At 43.4% G+C, this 23,496-nt stretch overlaps 1 protein-coding gene and 1 pseudogene across 1 annotated transcript; one reads left to right on the top strand and one right to left on the bottom strand.

The window, feature by feature from the left end:
• Positions 1 to 732: 732 nt before the first annotated feature.
• LOC129405922 (male-enhanced antigen 1-like) lies at positions 733 to 1,853 on the top strand (annotated as a pseudogene).
• An 11,871-nt stretch (positions 1,854 to 13,724) lies between these two features.
• On the bottom strand, positions 13,725 to 14,122 carry LOC129405580 (60S ribosomal protein L31-like). The gene has a single exon (XM_055141776.1). It carries the CDS (start codon positions 14,120 to 14,122, stop codon positions 13,748 to 13,750), a length of 375 nt encoding a protein of 124 aa, XP_054997751.1. The 3' UTR covers positions 13,725 to 13,747.
• Between the last annotated feature and the right edge of the window lie 9,374 nt (positions 14,123 to 23,496).

Genomic DNA, 23,496 nt, shown 5'->3' with positions numbered 1-23,496 from the left:
AAAAGAAAAAAGAAAAAGAGAAATTACTTAAATGATAGAAATAAACCTGTAGCAGACATGAAAGATCCAAGAAATATTACATGACTCTCTAAGATTATGGAAATTTACATAACTTAGGGGTCCGAGTGGTAGTATAGCAGGTATGGTGTTTGCCTTGGTTGCGCTGACCCAGGTTCCATGGTCCCCTCATATGGTCCCCTGAGCCCCTGGTAGGGGTGATCCCTGAGTGCAGAGCCAGGAGTAGGCCCTGAGCACTGTTGGGTGTGACCTCCAAAACAAAAACAACAACAACAAAATCTCTAAAAAATGTTTATTCAATTGAATTACCGACTGTGAAAAAGTTTTTTCAAAAGGCAGCCCATAACCTCAGATGGAGTGGGTGTGCCCTTCCCCCACTGCTTCCCCCCTCCAGATGAAACCCCGATGGCCATGAGCTTCCAGAAGCAAAACCCAGGTAAGTGGGTTCAAGGACTAAGACTCCAGGTGCCACATGGTTGCAGTGAAGACAGGATGTTCCTTCCCATCTCCCCTCTGCTTAGGGTCCTGGCTGTCACGCCCACGAACTGCCTCAGGACACCATCTCAGTTGCATCAACGGCCTAAACTAATCTCAAAATGGATCAGCTCCCTACAGAGATGTCTCTGGACCCCAACCATTTACAATTTTAGAATTCCAGAAGCATACAGCTGCTTTTGTGGCAACAGGGGCATCACCTAGATTCAGCAGCAACACATGATCATAGGTGGTACAGGGACTCAGGCAACATATGCACTTACTTCTTTATCTATTTCTTTCAATCAGGGCCATATACATCTACTGTGACCTTATAAATTAACTTTGTGGGGCATGCCATTTTGGAACCGCTCTATGCTACATAAATTAATTTTGGTCATTAAAAGCCAATTTAAAAAAATTCAAATTCAAATTTGACAATTTCATTTGGATTCAGAAGGGCATCAGTTCTAAAATATTCAGTGGTAAGATAAATTCCCTAGCTCAATCTATCCTCTCTTTGCTAAATAACTGTTCTCTCTTATATATTAATTCACAGGAGAGTAGGGAATTTATTGAAAGAAGTTAAAGGTCAGATGTGGAAACAATCAGAATTTTAATCGGAAATGTAAAAATTTTTTTTTCCCCCAAGTTTGCAATGCTTCTCCTCACACACCTAAAGAAATGCATTGGTGGAAGAACAATATCAGTGGGAGACCTGAGCACTTTTGCCTTTAGGTAGTTCAACCAGACATTTTTTTACAGAGTATCAGTAAAGTTGAAGGAAAAAAAGCCCTAAGGGGTTGTGGCCATGGGCTCAGAGAAGCCCCTAAGCGGTGGTAGAGGTAGCCCTAGTGGGAGACAGCACAGGCTCTAAGCGTATCTTTACCCACCAGACTGAGAAGCTGAAGCTGCTGCAGGCCCCTTCTAAGGCACTGGGGACTGGAGCAGTGAGGAGCCGAGGAAGAGCAGGACACCGGACTCAACCACTTGTACCTGACCCTAAACCAATACCCGGAGCCGGAGGTGGAGTTGGCCCCAGTAGGGGGATGGAGAAGAAGTCTTGCTGCTATCCCAGATCGGATCCAGGCCTTGGGGCTTCATTTGCCAGGCCCACCCTTAGAAAGAGAGGAGGAGGAGGAGGAGGAGGAGGAGGAGGAGGAGGCAGGCGCAGCAGCCCTGAGCACCTGCGGCTCTATTCCCATGGACTCAGAGCACGGAGAGCTGGCGAAAAAGAGACGATGGCTGGAGGATACCTGCCAGGGCTTTTTGCCAGGGCTCGGGAGATTTCAGATGCTCAGTGGGAAAACGTGGTACAGAAGGTCCCCTAAGCCTGGCAAGCCTCCCCAGCCGGCAAGTGAACCCCCTTCTGTCTCTCCCCCCACGCCCCTGAGAGTTGTCTTAGCTCCTGGCATTCCAAGCCAGAATCAGCGCAGGACTGAACACATCCCTGGTTATCACATCTGTTTCCCATGCTCCTTGTTCCCCTGCAAAAGGCAAAATCAGACTTCTTAGAGACCCACTTTAGTCAGTTCTGTACATATGGGGACATTGGCCCAAGCCCAACTCACCTCAGCATATACCAATCTGTGGAGAATAAAGCACCCCGTAAATGAAGAATTAGAAGAACTGTGATTAATGGGCATATACAGGGACCTACACTCTCCAAAAGCTGAATATATGTTCCTCTTAGTGTGTATGGAACATTCTCAGGGATAAATCACATACCAAGGCATAACTAAAATATACATAGCTTACTAATACAGAAATTACACAAAGCACCCTCTCAGACCACAATAGCATGAAAGTATAAATTAACCATCAAACTTTCAGCATTTGGAAGCTGAACAAATTACTGCTAAATAATTATTAGGTCAGAGAGGGAATAAAAGAAGAAATAAAAACGTTTACTTGAAACCAATGAAAATGAAGAAATAAACTATAATTTTCTATGGGATAGAGCAGATGCTGTACAAAAGGGGAAATTCACAGCAATATGTCATAAGCAATATAAGCAATATAGGATAGAAAAAAAAGCTCTAATCAACAACCTAAACACAAAAACTGAAATAGAGAAGGGATTACTAAGACAATGATGGTTGGAGGAATTATTCGGGATGGGATATGTGTGCTGAAAGTAGATAAAGGACCAAATGTGATTACCTCTCAGCATCTGTGTTGCAAACCATAATGCCCGAAAGTAGAAAGAGAGTCTGGGAGAAATTGTCTCCCATGGAGGTAGGGGAAGGGTTGGAAAGATGGGGTATACTGGGAACATTGGTGGTAAAGAATGTGCACTGGTGGAGGGATGGGTGTTCAATTATTGTATGACTGAAGCTCAAACATGAAAGCTTTGTAACTATCTCACAGTGATTCAGTAAAAAAGAAACTAAAAACAGGAAACAGGAGAGTAACAAAAGAGAGATGAATTTGATAAGCATTGTAAAATTTAATGATTTTTTTTACATGGTCTTTGGAGTAGGAGAAAAGTAGGTCAAATTCAAAAGTCTAGGTCTTGCAGATGCATTCCTTAAGTGGATGGGACAAGGTAATGGCTAAATTAAACCAAAACAAGAAGCCCTGTGTTAGCTTCAGATGTCCTGGGATAGCATTATTCCTCAAAGAGCTAGAGCTCTGGGAGGCACATATGGCTGAGTTCTGTAGCAGACTCCTCCCATACAAACACACCCCTTCACCCACAAAAACATTTTATTACCTGAATTATTTAAAGTTTACCAAAAACCTTTCTTGCTTCATCACTAGTTGTTCTAGGGCTCTGAAATCATAACAAAATGAGGAAAATAAAAATCTTTATAGGGGTTAAAAATACAAAATGATACTCACACACAGCTTCTGGCCTTAGAAGTACCCACTGTCCCAGTTATGAATTTTTCTTGTTCTTCCATATTGTGACTGTAGCTATCATTTGTGAGTCCAATCATCTGACTTCCTGTTGAAATTACATGCCTGCCCTTATTTTACCACCAGATGGAGGTAAAGAGCCATCTCAGGATCATTCTGCTAGATCAACATCTTCTGTGTGATGCTTGGAACCAGATCATTCTTTGTCTGGAGGCATTGTCTTAAGTGCTATAGGATATTTAGCAGCATTCTTGGACATTACACATAAGATTCTTGTGACAATCCTTGCAATCGTGACAGACAAATGTGTCCATACTGTGCCAAATGCCCCTGGCATGTTTCAGTTGTTCTGCTTAAGAGCCACCTTGCAATGAAGCCTGACATTTTTTTCAATAGGAAAAACAAGTACTGGAGAGATAGTACAGTGGATGAGGTGCTTCTCTTGCACATTACCAAAACTTGGTTCAATCCCTGGCACCCCATATGGTGCCCTAAGCCCCACCAATAATCGCTAAGCAGAAGTTGGTGTGACCCAAAAACAAAACAATGAGAAAAAGAGAATCAGGCTTTATGGAAGGTGTAAACTTTCCCCCCTACTTCCCTTTGTTGTGGTCATCATCATCTCTGAGGTGTGCCAAGTGTGTTGGGAAATGTGAGGAACAGGTTACACTCTCAACTGGGCAGAAGGCAGGTGTGACTCTTGGCCTCTTGCAAGCACTCTCCTACGGAGATACTTCCCTTTTTTTTCTTTTTTTTTCTTTAGGATTTGTTCATGGAAAAAATAATAAAATGTGAAAAAACACTAAAGGGGAACATTAAAATAAAATGCCTCCTATTTTGTTCATTTCTCTGCAATCTTTTATTTCATATGCCATTGTCCAGGCACATGAACACACATTGAAATGAACTCAACTCTCCATACACCGCACTGCATAGTCTACATGATCTCCTATAAGCTCTTCCACTCAAACCTAGTGTGGATCCCTGTGGATAACAGCAATTCTATTTTTTTTAACTGTGGAAACAAGGACCTACCTGAGTATAAATCTGTATAAATTTTAGTGGTAGGCCCTAAGTCTCTCACCACACTTTCCACCAACATGCCAAAATCCCTCTATCACTGTCCAGAGTGATAAAGCATGCAGGGGATAAGGTGTGATCATGCTAAGCACCAGTCTGCAGTTCTTGGTTCTCTCCAAGGATTTATGGAGAACGGGAAATGTTGAAAGTGAGCATTCACTTAAAAAGGCAAATGAAGCAAACACTCTGCTGAGTTTAGAGTAAAGGAAAAGAAGCAACACAAGCTCAAAAATGGGAACCCAGGAAGGAACAGCACCATCTTTTTTTTTATTAAAGTGTTTCTTTTTTAAAACATTTTTTTTTTATTGAACCACCGTGAGATAGTTACAAGCTTTCATGTTTGGGTTACAATCACACAATGACCAAACATGCATCCCTCCACCAGTGCACATTTCCCACCACCAATATCCCTGATATACGCCCCCTTTCCCACCCTCCCCCTGCCTCCATGGCAGACAATATTCCTCATACTCTCTCTCTACTTTTGGGCATGATGGCTTTGAACACAGACACTGGGAAGTCATCATGTTTGGTCTGTTATCTACTTTCGGCACACATCTCCTATTCCAACTGATTCCTCCAGCCATCGTTTTCTTAGTGATCCCTTCTCTGTTCCATCTGCCTTCTCCCCTCTGCTCATGAAGCAGGCTTCCAGCTATGGGGAATCCTCCTCCTAGCCCTTGTATCTACTGTCCTTGTGTGTCACCCTCATGTGATGTTATTCTATACTCCAGAAATGACTGCAGTCCTTCTGTGTTTGTCCCTTTCTTTCTGACTCATTTCACTTAGCATTATACTCTCCATGTCTATCCATTTATAAGCATATTTCATGACTTCATCTCTCCTAACAGCTGCATAGTATTCCATTGTGTAGATGTACCAAAGTTTCTTTAACCAGTCATCTGTTTTAGGACACTTGTGTTGTTTCCAGATTTTGGCTATTGTAATCAGTGCTGCAATGAACATATAGGTACAGATGTCATTTCTATCTGTATGTGCTTTTTTGCATCCTTGGGATATATTCCCAGAAGTGGTATTGCAGGGTGATATGGAAGCTCAATTTCTAGTTTTTGAAGGACTGTCCAAATGGAACAACACCATCTTTGTTTCACCTGTTTTTTATGTCAGTCTTCCCACCTTCCCATTATCTCCCACTCCATTCCCCAAAGGTGGGGAAATACCTGTGTCTTAGCTTCTGACCATGTTTGGCTCCTTCCTTGGGTTGCCATGGTAACTACTAAACTCTCATGGTACTTCTGGCATAATTATGATATATTAAAGTAATATAACTATCATTTCTAGTCAAAGGTCACTTATCAGTCACCAGGGACTGACTTAAGCTTTCTGCCCCAGTTGTAACAAAGGAACACCTTGCAGGGTATCATCAAACTCCAGTGAAGTTCTTTCACTACCATAAATTACTGTTAGCATCAGACTTAGGGACTCCCTACAATGCAGTCAATTAAATTTACACTTTCATGTCCTTTCTCATGCTCTCATGTCCTCATCTATATTGTTAACTATCTGTTTCCCTAACCCTCTAGCCCACCCACCCACCCTTGCTAACTTCAGTTCTGTCATCAGAATCTAAAATATTTTATTAGACATTGTGTATTCACTTGCTAAATTTCTTTATATACTACATGTGAGCAAGCTCTCCTTGGCATATGCCAGAAACAGTAACAAGTCTCACAATGGAGATGTTACTGGTGCCCGCTAGAGCAAATCAACGAACAACGGGATGGCAGTGCTACAGTGCTAATACATGTGAGATTATCCATTGCGTTTCTACTTCTGTGATATTTCCTCCCACGATACCCTCGAATTCCATCCATCATTTCTCATGACTAAGGAGTATTCCACTGTGTATATGTAGCACTGTAGTACAGTTCTCCTGTTTTCCATCTATTTGCTTGAGAGGTCACCAGTAATGCCTCCATGTGAGACTTGTTGTTACTATTTTTGGCATATCATATACACCACGGGTAGCTTGCCAGGCTCTGTTGTGTGGGCTGGATACTCTCTGTAGCTTGCTGAGCTCTCTGTGAGGATGGAGGAATCGAACCCAGGTTGGCCGCATGCAAGGAAAATGCCCTACCTGCTATGCTATCACTCCAGCTGCTGTGTATATATAATCACTTGTAATCACTTGTCATCCCATTATGTGTCGATTTACTCAAGTGGGCACCAGTCTAGATTCAACCCTGTCGAGTGCTAATGTAGCCCAATGGCATCTGCTCCAGGAACACTAAGAGCCTCAAACAATTTTGTTCAGGATCTTGATGAAGAAAGTCCAACCATCTCGTAGGTGGGCAGCCAGGTGTTCTTTTGACATCCTTTGGAATCCAGTAGGTAATGACTCTAGTCCAGTGGTCATCTGCAAATTGCATTACGTGTCTGGCCCATCTGATTTTCGACACCTTGGCAAATGAGCCAGCATCCCTGATCTTCGATCATCGACAGAGGCGGAAACTCTGGATTCCTTCTCTCACTTGAGTGAAACGTGATACTCCAAGCATAGCTCTTTCGATTTCTCTTTGGGTGATCCAAATAGCATTCTAGTCCTATTTTCATAGGACCCAGATCTCTGAGGCATATATTAGTGCAGGAAGAACGGTGGAGTTGAAAAGATGTGCCTGGGGCCGGAGGTTCTTCGTCCCCTTAACCACTTCTTTGATGCTCTTGAAGGCGTTCAAATCTGCTCTCTTCCTCCTGTGCAGTTCTGGCGCCAAGTCATTCCTCACATTGAGTTCTCTACCCATCTACATATAACTGCTGCATTCGGAGATGTTCATTCTGTTGAGAGCACATGGAACATCAGGAACTAGTTCGTTTTTCATGACCGTTGTTTTGGTGAGATAAAGCTGTAGTCCAACATTTCCACACTCATAGTCGAAGTCAGCCAGCATTTGTGCTGCTTGGATAACGTTTGGTGTTATTAGAACGATGTCATCAGTGAAGAAGAGGTGGTATAGTTGCTGACCATCTACTGTTACTCCCATTTCCTCCTATTCCAATCTTTTGATGACGTTCTCGAGGGTGGTACTGAAGAATTTCAGTGAGATGGTATCATCTCGCAGAACCCCTCTTTTTACGTTGATGATCACTTCTTTCTAGAATTGTGAGATCCTGGTGGTGAATCCGTAATACAGCTAGTGGAGGATCCTGATGTACTGAGTTTGAATGCCCTGTATGGCTAGGGCTTTGATGACCACTTCAGTCTCAACAGAATCAAAGGCCTTCTTTAAATCGATGAACGTTAGACAGGGTAGCATCTTGAACTATTGTAAAAGCTTAATGAGCTTGGTCACAGTGGATATGGTCGATCGTGCTGAATCCTTTTCTGAACCTGGCTTGCTTGCATGGCTGTCCTTCCCCTAGTGTTCTGCCTATTTTACTCAGGATGACTTGAGTGAACAACTTGTATACGATGGACAACAGGCAGATTAGGCAATAGTTGCCGATGTCGTGGATGTCTCCTTGTACAACAGAATGGTCCTGCTGGTTTTCCATTGGGACAGAACCTTGCATTCAGACAGGTAGTGTGTGAAGAGCTAAGCCAGTGTATTGACCAGTACTGGTGGCAGATTCTTCAGGTGTTCGGGTCTGACCTTTTCTGGACTGGGTGCTGTACGCTTCTTTAGCAACGAAATGGCGTGTCAGATTTTGGAAAGAACATTGGGAAGGACATATCCATCCTGCGGAATTTGGTATGTGGGCAGGTGGACGTGGCTATCAAATAGATCCAAGTAGAAGTCGTGGATAATCTTCTGCATTGCCCTTCTGGAAGATGTGATAGATCCATCAGGACATTGGAGGGCAGTCATCTTGGTCTTATAGTTGGTGAAGGACAGTCGGGCGTTGCGAATAATTTTCCCAGCTTCTGCCACATCAGCCAACACTGCTGCTCTTACCTCTTTGAGGTCTTTCTTTATCCCTACTCTGCACAGCTCTGCGAGCTTGACATTAGCTTGTGATTGCCTGAGGCTCGTGCTGAACCACATTGGCAAATGAGCTTGAAAGTTTCCCAAGACAGCCGTTTGTTTTTAGCTTTCCCACTCTCGGCATTCCTCGCACAGTCACGTAGGTTCTGAACCTGTCGATCATATTCCTTGTTGATGTTGTCAATGATGGCATCATTGACATGTTGCCGCAATAGTGCCAGGGAGCTCCCAGTTGGTGGTCATTCTGGGAGTTCTCTTCTTGAACTTTGCAGCCCTTTCTCCCTGCTCCATGAAGTAGAATTTTGCATGAAGGAGATGGTGATTTGATCCCGTTTGGAATTTTGGGACAACAGCAACATCGGCCAAGACAAAACCTTCGATTGAATATAATATGGTCAATTTCATTGTGGAACTGTCCACTGGGAGACTCCCATGTCCGGCGTTTAGATTCAGCCTTCTGGAACTGTGAGTTACCATGGACGGTCTTGGTTGACATGATGAATTCAGACAGCCTTTCACCCTGTTTGTGCCATTCTAGGCCACAGGTTACAACGTGGAGTTTTTCAGGCGACCTTCTAGGTCCTATCTTGGCATTAGAATCACCGACAATTACCTTGTAGAAAGTGTGGTTTTCTTTATAGAACTTCTTCAGCTCCATGTAGAACTTCTCAATTTCTTCTTTGTTGTAGTTGGATGTTGGTGTGTTGATGATGAAGATAGAAACTGCCGGCAATGAGCCACATCTATTCAAGCGTAAGCATCCAATTCAGGTTGTCAGGCATTCGAATAAATCAATGCTCATGGCCAAGTTCGTGTTGACAAGAATACCCACACCTAGGCAGCTCTGCTGTCTGTGATCCCCTGTGCCAAACTAAAATAGGAGTGTGACCCCTGATGGGCATGTGTGAGCATTGCAGTACTCCCACTAGGACTATGACCAGAATGTAGGTGAGTGTCACAAGTAAATTGTGACCCTGGCGAGCAAGTTGTGCATGACTAAGACTTTAGTTGTGCAAGACTACAACTAAAGCAATGCAGTGTAGTGTGTCAGTGTGTGAGTGCCAGAGCTAAGCACAACCTCTCATCACTGCAACAGCATCATCAATACGTGAGGATCAGGAATGGTGGGTAAAGAAATTAGCTCAAAACAAATAGTTAATCTTTCTTTCCTACATTTTCCCTTTATAAGGAACCATTTCAGGAAAAAGTTGCTGAGATTAATTTAATTACTCTTTCTTGACCCTTGTCAGCAAGGTTGACTCTGACCTTCAGAAATATTGTAATATTGATGTCATGCCACTTTTCATGTTGAATTTTGTGCTCTGTTCATTTTCTCCTACTCATTTATGTATGGTTTCAGGTGAAGAATCAAAGCTTTGTGTTCAGGTAACACAAATGCAGAAATGCTCCGTGTGAAGCAGTGTCTGTAACAAGCTGTGCAGAGATGTTTTTACACTATGTCCATTTCAATGCTGTTTATGCTAGTGAAAATTAAGGGCCCTGAAAATAGCTCTTAGATTAGAATGCCAGCTTTGAAAGCACAAAGTTGAGCATTTCATCCCTGATGTTGCCATATGTGCTTAGGGTGATCCTGGCAGCTTTGCTGTTCGTGATCTCTGGTGGGCAAGCCAGGGGTATGTGAGCACTACAACAAAGGGGCACAACCCCATTAGCACTTCATCGAGACAGTGCAGTTTCTGGTGAGAACTGCAGTGACCTCTGATGAGTACTGCAACCAGAAGGTGGATAAATCCAACAGCAGAAGTGTGCAGCCCCTGGTGGGCATGTACAAGCACCACAGTGGAAGGAGTGCAGCCTTTAGCACAACCACAGCCGAGTCCAGGAGCACCACAATCTGAGCTGCCACACTGGTGAGCACCATAACTGAAAATGAGCACTGCAATCAGGTGCAAGTAGAGACACCACAGCCCCTAACCACGTCAACAACAATGAAGGTTCAGGGGTAGAAGTAGAATAAATAAAGTGTAAGGAACTTGGTTACCTACTGATAGAAACCTTAGATATCAAGGGCTATTATGCACACCTTACAATTAGCTATTCAAATTGACAAGGTGCCAGAGATATAGTACAGGAGTTAAGGTGCTTGTTTGGAGGTGGCAGCATTTTCTTCCATCCCTGGCATCTCACGGTCCCCTGAGCATCACTGACTGTAATGCTAGAGGCCCTGAACACTACTGGGTGTGACCCTGGTGGCTCCCAGCATGCTGGGGTAGCCCAGGTAAATCCCTGGCTCCATGGGGTTTGAGCAGCACCATATATATCCCTGATCATTTGCATCAAAAGATCCCATTCTGTAGTATGAATATTATGCATATTATCTATACACCACCTCTCTCGGAGAGCCCAGCAAGCTACCGAGAGTATCTCGCCTGCACGACAGAGTCTGGCAAGCTACCCATGGTGTATTTGATATGCCCAAAACTGTAACAACAAGTCTCACAATGGAGACGTTACTGGTGCCCACTCGAGCAAATCGATGAGCATCGGGATGACAGCGGTAGTGACAGTGATTATCTATAAACAGTGGAATACTAGTCAGCATGAGATATGATGGAAGGAACTAGAGGGTATCATGGAAGAATATACCACAGGAGAAAGGCAAACATAGATAATCTCCTATGTATTTTATAAAGAAATGAGGCAAGTGAATTCACAATGTCTAATAAAATACTTTAGACTCTGATGACAGAAATGAGGTTAGCAAGGGTGAGTGGGTCTCCTGGAGGGTTACGGAGATAGTTAATGGATGGATAGTATGGATGAGGACATGAGAGCATGAGAAAGGATGTGAAAGTGTAAAACCACCTGATAGTGAGGCTCTAAGTCTGATGCCAGCAGTAATTTATAGTAGTGAAAGAACCTCACTGGAGTTTGGTGACATCCTGCAAGGTCTTCCGTTGTTACAACCATGGGAATAGCAAGCTTAGGTCAGTCCCTCATGACTGACAAGTGACCTCTAACTCTACAGGATCATCATAGTACTTTGACATATCATAATTATGCCAGCAGTATCAGGACATTTTAATTGTCACCATGGCAACACACTGAAGAAGCCAAATATGGTCAGAACCTCAGACTCAAGTATTTCCCCACATTTGGGGAAGGGAGTGGGAGGGGATATGAAGGTAGGAAGGCTGACAATAAAACAGGTGAAACAAAGATGGTGTTGTTCCTCTTTTTATTTTTGAGCTTGTGTTTCACTTTTTCTTTTCCTTAACTTTAACCTTAGTGGTGTTTGCTTTATTTAACTATTTAAGTAAATGCTCACTTCCAACATTTCATGTTCTTCATTAAGTCCTTGGGGAGACTCAAGAACACAGACAAGACCTTAGGATGACGGCACCTTAGCCCCTACATGCTTTATCACTCTGGACAGTGGTGGAGGGATTTTGGCATGTTAGTGGTGGGTGTGGTGAGATATCATTGTGCCTGCCACTAAAAAACATACAGAATTATACTCAGGGAAATCCTGGTTTGCACAATTAAAAACAATCAGATTGTTGATATACACAATTTAAAACACAAAATAAAACTGTTGATATCCACAGGGATTCACATTAGATTTGAGTGGAAGAGATTTTCGGAGAGCATAGAGACTATGCATTACCATGTATGGAAAGTTGAGCTCATTTCTATGTGTGTGCATGTGCCTGGAAAATGGGATATGAAATAAAAGACTGTACAGAAATAAACCTGACTGGAGGCATTTTATTTTAATGTTTTTCCATATTTTAGATTTTTTCATGAACAAATCCTGAACCAAACATACAAAAAAGGGAATTATGTAAGTGGTAGAGTGCTCTCAAGAGGCCAAGAGTCACACCCCCCTTCTGCCCACTTGAGAGTGTGACCTGCTCCTCTCATTTACCACCACCCTTCTTACACCCCAGAGATAATGGCCACAACAAAGGGAAGTAGGGGGAAAAGTTTATACTTTCCATCAAAGTCTGATTCTCTTTTTTCCCATTGTTTTGTTTCTTAGGTCACACCCATCTCTGCTTAGGGCTCAGAGGACCATATGGGGTGCCAGGGATTGAACCAAGTTTTGGTAGTGTGCAAGACATGCACCTCATCCACTGTCCTATTTCTCCAACCCCTTGTTTTTCCTATAAACAAAATTGTAAGCCTTCATTGCAAGGTGGCTCTCAAGCAGACCAACCGAAATGTGCCAGGGACGTTTGGCACCGTATGGACACATGTGTCTGTCATGATTGCAAGGATTGCTACAAGAATCTTATTTGTAATGACCAGGGATGGTGCTAAATATCCTATAGCACTTAAGATAGTACCTCCAGACAAAGAATGATCTGGTTCCAAGTATTGCACAGCAGATGTTGATCTAGCAGAATGGTCCTGAGATGGCTCTTTACCTCCATCTGGTGGTAAAATAAGGACAGGCATGTAATTTCAACAGGAAGTCAGGTGATTGGCTCACAAATAGCTGCAGTCACAATAGGGAAGAACAAGAAAAATTCATAACTGGGAGAGTGGGTTTCTCTAAGGCCAGAAGTTGTATGTGGTTATCATTTTGCATTTTTACTCCCATGGATATTTTCATTTATCTCATTTTGTTGTGATTTCAGAGCCCTAGAACAACTAAGGCTGAAGTTGTTCTTTAAATATTTAATACAGGTAATAAAAGGTTGAGTGTGTGTGTGTGTGTGTGTGTGTGTGTGTGTGTGTGTGTGTGTGTGTGTAGGGGGAAGTGTTATTTGTGTGCGGGGGTCTGCTACAGAACCCAGCCATATGTGCCTCCCAGAGCTCTAGCTCTTTAAGGAATAATTCTACCCCAGGACACCTGAAGCTAAAACGAGGCTTCTTGTTTTGGTTTAATTTAGCCATTACCTTGAACCATCCACCTAAGGAATACATTTGCATGACCCAGACTTTTGAATTTGACCTACTCTTCTCCTACTCCAAAGACTACGTGAAAAAAATCATTAAATTTTGTTGTGTTCACCAAGTTCACCTCTTTTCTGTTACTCTCCTGTTTCCTGTTTCTTAATTCTTATTTTTCCACGTGGCAGCTCCCTCTCATGCTCCTCTTACAGCCTCTTACAGGCATATTATTATGCAGCTTTTATTTCCTTTTTGCACCATTTTTGTATTTTTCACACCCCGCTATTCTAATTGATTTAGATGTAACAACACTTACCAAGGCCTTAAAGGATACCACAGAGTTGTTTCTCCAGGAATAGATGCAGAAACTGAGCATTTCTTTGAGGTTACCCAAATTGATTGCATAGAGTTCTTCGTGGCAGTCATATTGCTTTGTATTTTAAGCTCAGTTTTCAAATTCTTGACATTTTTATTTTTTTGTCATTTTGTAGCTTTATTGAGTCATCAGCTTAGTTCTCATCCACATTGACTGTCTGCAGATATTTGAAAGTGGTGACGGGCACATAGGTAACCAGTGTGTAAAGTTTGTTTGGTGGATCTTCGTCCTCGTTATGCTTTCTGGACAAATGTACACGGATCCAGTATGGGACATTCCTGATGCCCTTGGCCCAGACGGCCTTGTTGAGCCGCGTGTTGATGCACACGTCGGGGGTGCCCATTTCCTTCATGGCGAACTTGCGGATCTCCTTGAGTGCCTGGGGCGCGCGCTTCTTGAAGCCCACGCCGTGGATGCGCTTGTGGTTGTTGATGGTGTACTCGCACGTCACCACCTCGTTGATGGCCGAGCGGCCCTTCTTCTTGCCACCCTTCTTAGCGGGCGCCATTGGACACATTGGCCAGACCTCGGTCTGACCCCGTCCGCGCCCCCCACCCTGCTGGCTGCCCCCCTCCCGCCTTTCCCTGAGGATGGACGCGGATGGCGAGACCCAAATTCTTGACATTTTTTACAGTATTGGTTGTGACTTAGACTTTTTCATTTCTGACTCTTTAATATCAAAACTCTCTCTTTCTAGGTGAACCTACTGAGATATGTTCAATTTTATTTACTTCACTGTCACTGTCATCCCGTTGCTCATTGATTTGCTTCAGCGGACACCAGTAACGTCTTCATTGTGAGACTTGTTACTGTTTTTGGCATATCATATATGCAACAGGTAGCTTGCAAGGCTCTCTGAGGGGGACGGTATACAAGCAAGTATGTTAAAGCCAAACACACGTGTGTTGCTTTAGGTACATCAGTGGGCTAGAGTACAGGAAATACTGCATTGCTCTCTCCGGTACTTTGTTTTATAGTCTCTGGATCTTGGCCATTGATGAGATTACATGGCTCCGGGGGTGGGGGATGGGGGCAGTTTGTGGGTGTGACTGCCAAGCTACTGAAAACTGGGGATCTGGGTGGAAGAGGCCCACTCCTGATTTGAGCAGGCGTGGGTTCAGCATACCTGGGTTCCTCTGTAGGTTCCTTCATGGGTGAGGCTTGTCTGAGCATGTGGAGAGTGACCTTGAGTATGGCCGTGGCTGGGTTCCGGAGGTTTTCTGCTGCTGGGATTCTGCTTGGGGCGGGGAGGGAAACTCAACCCGCCCCCCCCCTTTGAGAGGCCTCAGTGAAGACAGCCTGGTGCTGGGGCAGAAGATTCTGTAACAGGAGATTCAGTAACAATAACGGGTCTCATTTCCTTGACCCTGAAAGAGCCCCCAATGCAGTAGTGTTGGGAAGGACGAGTAAGGAGAGGCTGCTGAAATCTCAGGGCTGGGACGAATGGAGACATTACTGGTGCCCGCTCGAGCAAATCGATGAACAACAGGACAACAAGTGATACAAGTGAATTTATTTTTAAGTTGAATAACACTGAGATACACAGTTACAAAGTTGTTCATGATTGGGTTTCAGTCATATAATGTTCCAGTGGACTGGAGCGATAGCACAGCGGTTAGGGCATTTGACCTGGATCTGATTCCTCTGTCCCTCTCGGAGATCCCAGCAATGTACCAAGAGTATCTCGCCCATATGGCAAAGCTGGGCAGCTACTTGTGGCATATTCTATATGCCAAAAACAGTAACAACAAGTCTCACGATGAAGATATTACTGGTGCCTGCTCAAGCAAATTGATGAACAATGGGATGACAGTGACAGTGACAGCGAATGTTCCAACACTTGTCCCTTCACCAGTATACAGTTCCCATCATCAATCTTCCCAGTTTCCCTCATGCCTTACTCTTCACCTGCAATGATGACAAGCACTTTTCTTCTCTCTCTCTCTCACCCTTTATCTATCTGTCTTTCTATCTATCTATCTATCTATCTATCTATCTATCTATCTATCTCTCCTTTTGGGCATGATGGCTTGTAATACACACTCTGAAAGGTTATCATGCATATCCCTTTCCTTACTTTCAGCGCTCAGTTCTTGTCCAGAGTGATCATTTACAATTATTATTGGCATAGTGGTCCCTTCTCCATCCTAACAGCCCTCCGTTTTCAACATACTTGTGGCAAGCTTTCAAGTATGGGCCAGTCCTACTCTTTTTTTTTTTTTTTTGCTTTTTGGGTCACACCTGGCAATGCACAGGGGTTACTTCTGGCTCTGCACTCAGGAATTATCTCTGGCTGTGCTCAGGGGACCATATGGGATGCTGGGATTTGTACCCGGGCCGGCCGCGTGCAAGGCAAACGCCCTACCCGCTGTGCTATTGCTCCAGCCCCGGGCCAGTCCTACTCTTAAAAATTTTTGGATATTAGTTTCATACTATGTTTTTTATATCCCACAAATTAGTGCTGTCTTTCTTTCTGTCCCTTTCCTTTATGACTCATTTCACTCAGCATGATACTCTTCCTGCTCATCCATTTATAAGCCAATTTCATGACTTCATTTTTCTTGTGGCTGCACAGTATTTCACTGTGTATATGTCCGGAGTTTCTTTATCCAGTCATCTGTTCTTGGGCACTCAGGTTGTTTCCAGATTCGGGCTATAGTGAATAATGCTGGAACGAACAAAAAAGTGCAGGTGGCATTTCTGCTGTATGTTATTGGGCCTCCAGCATATATTCCCAGATGTGGTGTTTCTGGGTCTAACGGGAACTCAATTTCTAGTTTTTTGAGCAATGTTCATATTGTTTTCCATAAAGGCTGGACCAGCCAGCATTCCCACCGACAGTGGAGTAGAGTCCCTTTCTCCCTGCATCCGTGCCAGCACTGGTTGCTTTTGTTCTTTTTGATGTGTGCTGATTTCTGTGGTGTGAGATGATATATCATTATATTTTTTTATTTGCATCTCTCTGATGATTAATGATGTAGAGCAGCTTTTCATGTGTATTTTAACTATCTGAATTTCTTCTTTGAGGAAGTTTGTGTTCATTTCCTCCCCCCAAAGTTGAATATCCTGACATAGACCCTCAAATATACAATAACTTAATATTTGATAAAGACACAAGTAAAGCAAGGAAAGCCTCTTCAACAAGAGTGTTGGGAAGACTGCGCAGCTACATGGAAAAAAATGAACACACACATCTTTCAATGCCAGGCACAAAAGTCAGATCAAAATGGATTAAAGACTTCAATATCAGACCATAAGGTACATGGAGGAAAAACAAAGGCAGAACTCTCCATGACATTGAAGCTAAAGGCATCTTCAAAGATGAAGCACCACTGACTAAGCAAGTGGAAGCAAAGATAAATAAATAGGACTACATTAAACCAAGAAGCTCCTGCATCTGAAATGAAATTGTGACATGGACATCCTAGGGAGTGGGAAAAATTATTTACCCAATACCCATCTGATAAGGGGTTAATGTATAAGATGCATAAGGTGCTGGTAGAACTTCACAAGAAAATTGTATAAACTTTTTCTTTCCCTTTCTTTCCTTTTTGGGTTACACCGGTGATGCTCAGGTTACTACTGGCTCGGTGCTCAGGAATTAGTCTTGGTGGTGCTTGGGGGACCATATGGGATGCTGGGGATTTGGCCGCATGCAAGGCAAACACCCTACCCACTGTAATATCACTCCAGCCCCAATTTTTTATTTGTTGAAGCTTTTATGACCTCCCTAGCACTGAGGTTGTCCCATCCCGTACTAGCCAAAGTAATAAGTCTCATATCCTGGGCAGGTGTCTCCAAGTCAATGAATTTTTATAATTCTTGTTTTTTAGCTCTGCCAATAATATTAGAGGTTCCAGCTCTGACAATTAACTTGATACCTATAGTCACTAGTTTTTGTGCCTCTTTTGTGGTGTATAATATTTTTATGTTTCATAGATTTTAGTAGCTGGGATCTTCTGGCCTAACCATGGTTATGAACCTAAACATGTGTTATATTGTTGCTTTCAAGGTTGGGACTTCTCTTGCAGAGGAGAGGCTCTTACAGTGCCATTCTAGGCATGGGAAACACCAGCTCTTTTTTTTTTTTTTTTTTTTTATTTTTTTTATTGAATCACCATGTGGAGGGTTACATAGTTCTCAGGATTATGTCGGTTATACAATTCTCAAACACCCTTCCCTTCACCAGTGCCCATCTTCCATCACCAACCCCCCCAGTATACCCGCCGCCCCCTCCCACCTCCCCAGTCCCCAACCTTGTAAATGATGCTTCGCTTCATTTACGCCTTATCACGATTACATTCCATGTTTCAACACATAACTCACTACCGTTGTTGGGGTTTCCCCCAAAAAAGAAAAGCAGTCCTATTGCCAAGGAGGCATTAGTTCTCCACTGCTAAGAATATAGAGATATTAAGTCCCGCTGTTTGTTACCTAACTTTTCTTTTTCCCCCTTGCCCCGCGCCACCGAGTTCACGCCTGTTTTGTAATCGCCACGCTGCCTGACAAGGGAAAAAAAACCAAAAAGGGTGGTTATTTCCCGTCATCAGCAGGCGTGGGGCTCTGGCTTAGTTGATAGACCAGCAGAGTGTCTGCAGGCAGTTTCTGGGAACAGAGGTCCTGCGCTGGTATCGGCTCCGGCTCGAGATTCCACCAGCGTCCCACTGTTCCATGTACATAATTTCCCCCTTATATCCCATTCCCACGCCACCAGGTCTATTCGCCTAATGGACATCACACTATGTTTGACACCACGCCGCGCTTCTTCCCGAGAAAGAAGGGTATTTCTTCTCAGCCGGCGTGGGGATATAGCTTAGTTCAGTCTAGAGAGATGGCTATCACTTTGATTGCCTTCAATATTTCAGCAACAGACTATTCTTGATAGGATCTCCCACAAAAGTCCGACCTGTTAAAGAGGAACCATTACATATTGCTAATGCTAAGATGACATTAGGTCGCGCGGCCGCGCCAGCGGCCGCGCGGTTTTGGGTTTGTGTATAAAGTCCAGGGAAAGTACAACCAGAAATAACATCACTACAAACTTTTACCCTTATATGGTGCTCATAAGATGGAGAAATCTAGAGAGAGACTCGGAGTTGAGAGAGAGAGAGGTTAGAGGAATTGGGGGATGCCCGGCTCCCACTGTTTCAGCGCCGTGAGGTCTCTGGTCCCGTGCCGGAATTAGTTCAGTGGGCAGTTTAGAGTCCAAGGGCGCTTCCTTGGGCTCTTCCATCGTGCTGGCTCCGCAGCAGGTTCCAAAAGGAGGCACACGTGGGGGAGGTGGGTTTAAGTATCTATCGCGGTGGGCGGGGGTCACTGCCCCCGCCCCCTGGGGCCTCCCGCAGGCGCGCGCATCCTCATTCAGCCCGCTCAGCATTTCCATTTTGCGCTCAGGAAAACCGCGGGTCCTGCGCTCTGTTCAGAAGGAGTTGAGAGAGAGAGAGAGGTTAGAGGAATTGGGGGATGCCCGGCTCCCACTGTTTCAGCGCCGTGAGGTCTCTGGTCCCGTGCCGGAATTAGTTCAGTGGGCAGTTTAGAGTCCAAGGGCGCTTCCTTGGGCTCTTCCATCGTGCTGGCTCCGCAGCAGGTTCCAAAAGGCAACACCAGCTCTTTTTATGGAGGGTTTGTTTCCTCTCTCACTTAGGTATGAGGTTGCAAGGAGCTTTGAAGAGTTAAAATACTTGGAAATTGCCACTGAGCTCCTGGTCCACCCTAAGCATCTTAATCCAAAAAGTAGCATAGCCCCAAAAAGAAGCAGAGGAGATGTAAGGGTGTCTGACATGTTTTATTGCTGCATCTTCACATAGTACTATAGAGTGCTCTTTGGAGAGAGCAGAATAAATCTAGAACAGTTCCAGTGACATGTCCCTGGATTGTCTCAAATGCACAATCAGCCATGGAGTTACTTCAGGCCAAAGATTGACTGTGCTGGGGAGAAGGCTATAATGAAGTTAGTCAGGAGGAAAGGATAGATACAGAATGATCCCTATTACAGGTGGACTTCAAGATACAGAGCAAGGTAGCAACCAAAGTTGAAAGGCAATATAATGGGAGAATTTATCTACATAACTGAGTTATTGTTGGTGGGGGTGTTAAGAGGGAGGGATAATGGGGTCCTTGGAGGAGGAAGGTGGGTACAACTGGGTGATGCATGTGGTGTTGGAATTATGTGCATGAGAAACGAATATTAGCTACAGAATCTCTAATCAAACAAAATATTCAATAAATACCACATTATTACTTATTGTCAAACATTTCTCTCTTCAGGTGCTTACTATATAATCTTTGCCTCATCTCTATTGTTATTGGTACTTGGACGGGCAGGAACAATACCAATAATAATTATTATAATTATTATTTATAATATTTATAAATATTATAAAAATAATAATAATATTGTGCTGGGGAGAAGGCTATAATGAAGTCAGAAGGAAAGGATAGATACAGAATGATCTATCTATCATGATAGATATAAATTTATATATATTTATATATATTTATTATTTATATTTATAGATATATATTTGCAGGACCCCAAGCAAATCATATAGGTCCTGGGCTTTACCTGTGTGGAGAGCATGGATATTTCCAGGTGCAGTCCCTGATCAGTTCATGAAAGGATGTGATCCACTGTCCCTCCCACAAGTTTATAGGCTGCCCTATGGGATTATGTTAGGGATTACTAAACTGACCACGAAAAAATTCCATCGATAAGTGGATCCTTACGACTTGTCTATATTGGGGCATGCAGGCAGGAGGAGGGCAACATTCTTTAAACTTGCAAGAGAATCACATTGATATAAGCCCTCATCCCATGTCAGAGCACAGGGCTATGTAAGCAGCCGTGCAACAACCAAGTGAAAATCTACTGTTGTCCTTCCCCATGGTAATTCATCATTATTCTGGAAGTAAGTTCATCTAGCTTCAGAGTAGTTCACACAGGTGTGTTGTAGATACTGTTTTCAACACACTATCACTAAATAAACTTTTCCTCTTTTACTGCCTGCTTCAAGAAATGAACTGCTGGGTTTCAGCCAACTGCTACCACAACTCTTTTTTTTTTAATTTAATAGTTTATTTTTAATTAGTGAGTCAACGTGAGGGTACAGTTACAGATTTGTACATTTTTTTGCTCATGTTTCTCCCTTACAAAGTTTGATAACCCATCCCTTCACCAGTGCCCATTCTCCACCACCAGTAAACCCAACATCCCTCCCCCCCCTCCAGTCCTGTCTCCCCCGACCCCACACTGCCACTATGGCAGGGTATTCCCTTTTGTTCTCTCTCTCTGATTAGGTGTTGTGGTTTGCAATAAAGGTGTTGAGTGGCCATTGTGTTCAGTCTCTAGTCTATATTGGGCCCGCATCATCTTTCCCCCACATGACCTCCAACCACATTTTACTTGGTGTTCCCTTCTCTGAGTTGCCCAGAATGAGAGACCAGCCTCCAAGCCATGGAGACAACCTCCTGGTACTTATTTCTGCTATTCTTGGGTGTTAGTCTTATAGTCTATTATTCTATAGTCCACAGATGAGTGCAATCTTCCTATGTCTGTCTCTCTCTTTCTGACTCATTTCACTTAGCATAATACTTTCCATGCTGATCCACTTATATGCAAACGTCATGACCTCATTCTTTCAAACAGCTGCATAGTATTCCATTGTATAGATGTACCAGGGTTTCTTCAACCAGTCATCTGTTCTAGGGCACTCGGATTTTTTCCAGATTCTGGCTATTGTAAACAGTGCTGCGATGAACATATAAGTGCAGATGTCATTTCGACTATACTTTTTGGCTTTTCTGGGATATATTCCCAGCAGTGGTATTGCTGGGTCAAATGGGAGCTCAACCTCTAGTTTTTTGAGAATCGTCCATATTGTTTTCCAAAAGGGCTGAACTAGCCGACATTCCCACCAGCAGTGTAGAAGGGTCCCTTTCTCCCCACATCCTCTCCAACAGCGGTTGCTTTTGTTCTTTTGGATGTGTGCTAGCCTCTGTGGTGTGAGTTGGTATCTCATGGATATTTTAATCTGCATCTCTCTGATGATTAGTGATGTAGAGCACTTTTTCATGTGCCTTTTGGCCATTCGTATCTCTTCCTTGGTAAAGTTTCTGTTCATTTCTTCGCCCCATTTTTTGATGGGGCTGGATGTTTTCTTCTTGTAGAGTTCAACCAGTGCTTTATATACCGTTGATATCAATCCCTTATCTGATGGGTACTGGGTGAATATCATTTTTATACCCTTTATATACCCTTGATATCAACCCCTTATCTGATGGGTATTGTGTAAATATCCTTTTCCATTCTGTAGATAGTCTTTGTATTCTGGTCGCTGTATCTTTTGCGGTGCAGAAGCTTTTTAGTTTAATGTAGTCCCATTTGTTGATCTCTGTTTTCACTAGATTGCTTAGTTCCGTGTCATCTTTGAAGATACCTTTATCTTCAATATCCTGGAGGGTTTTGCCGACCTTGTCTTCAATGTACCTTATGGTTTGTGGTCTGATGTTGAGGTCTTTAATCCATTTTGATCTGACTTTTGTGCATGGTGTCAGGTCGAGTTCTAAGCCCATGTTTTTTGCATGTGGTTGTCCAGTTGTGCCAGCACCATTTGTTAAAGAGACTTTCCTTGCTCCACTTCACATCTCTTGCACCTTTATCAAAGATTAAATGATCATACATTTGCGGTTGTGTGTGGGGATATTCCACCCTGTTCCATTGGTCTGCAGTTCTGCCTTTGTTCCAGTACCATGCTGTTTTAATTGTTACCGCTTTGTAGTAGAGTTTAAGTTTGGGGAGGGTGATGCCTCCCATCATCTTTTTCCCAAGAATTGTTTTAGGTATCCGTGGGCGTTTATTGTTCCATATAAATTTCAGGATTGCTTGCTCCGTTTCTTTGAAGAATGCCATGGGTATCCCTATAGGGATCGCGTTAAATCTGTATATGCTTTTGGGAGTATTGCCATTTTGACAATGTTTATTCTCCCTATCCATGAGCAGGGGATATGTTTCCATTTCCTCATTTCCTCTTTTATTTCATGGAGTAGCGTTTTATAGTTTTCTTTGTAGAGGTCCTTTACTTCTTTAGTTAAGCTGATTCCAAGGTATTTGATTTTCTGGGGCACAATTTTGAACAGGATTGCTTTTTTCATGTCCCTTTCCTCTGTCTCATTGTTTGCATATAGGAAACTAGAGTTTGAGCTCCCATTTGACCCAGCAATACCACTGCTGGGAATATATCCCAGAAAAGCCAAAAAGTATAGTCGAAGTGACATATGCACTTATATGTTCATCGCAGCACTGTTTACAATAGCCAGAATCTGGAAAAAATCCGAGTGCCCTAGAACAGATGACTGGTTGAAGAAACCCTGGTACATCTATACAATGGAATACTATGCAGCTGTTAGAAAGAATGAGGTCATGACGTTTGCATATAAATGGATCAGCATGGAAGATATCATGCTAAGTGAAATGAGTCAGAAAGAGAGAGACAGACATAGGAAGATTGCACTCATCTGTGGACTATAGAATAATAGACTATAAGACTAACACCCAAGAATAGCAGAAATAAGTACCAGGAGGTTGTCTCCATGGCTTGGAGGCTGGTCTCTCATTCTGGGCAACTCAGAGAAGGGAACACCAAGTAATACGTGGTTGGAGGTCATGTGGGGGAAAGATGATGCGGGCCCAATATAGACTAGAGACTGAACACAATGGCCACTCAACACCTTTATTGCAAACCATAACATCTAATCAGAGAGAGAGAACAAAAGGGAATACCCTGCCATAGTGGCAGTGTGGGGTGGGGGGAGACGGGACTGGGGAGTGGGGGAGGAATGTTGGGTTTACTAGTGGGGGAGAATGGGCACTGGTGAAGGGATGGG

Source organism: Sorex araneus, chromosome 6 (assembly GCF_027595985.1).
Source record: "Sorex araneus isolate mSorAra2 chromosome 6, mSorAra2.pri, whole genome shotgun sequence".
Taxonomy (NCBI): domain Eukaryota; kingdom Metazoa; phylum Chordata; class Mammalia; order Eulipotyphla; family Soricidae; genus Sorex; species Sorex araneus.
Note: the sequence above shows the minus strand (reverse complement) of the source record. Positions and strands in the feature narration are given on the sequence as shown.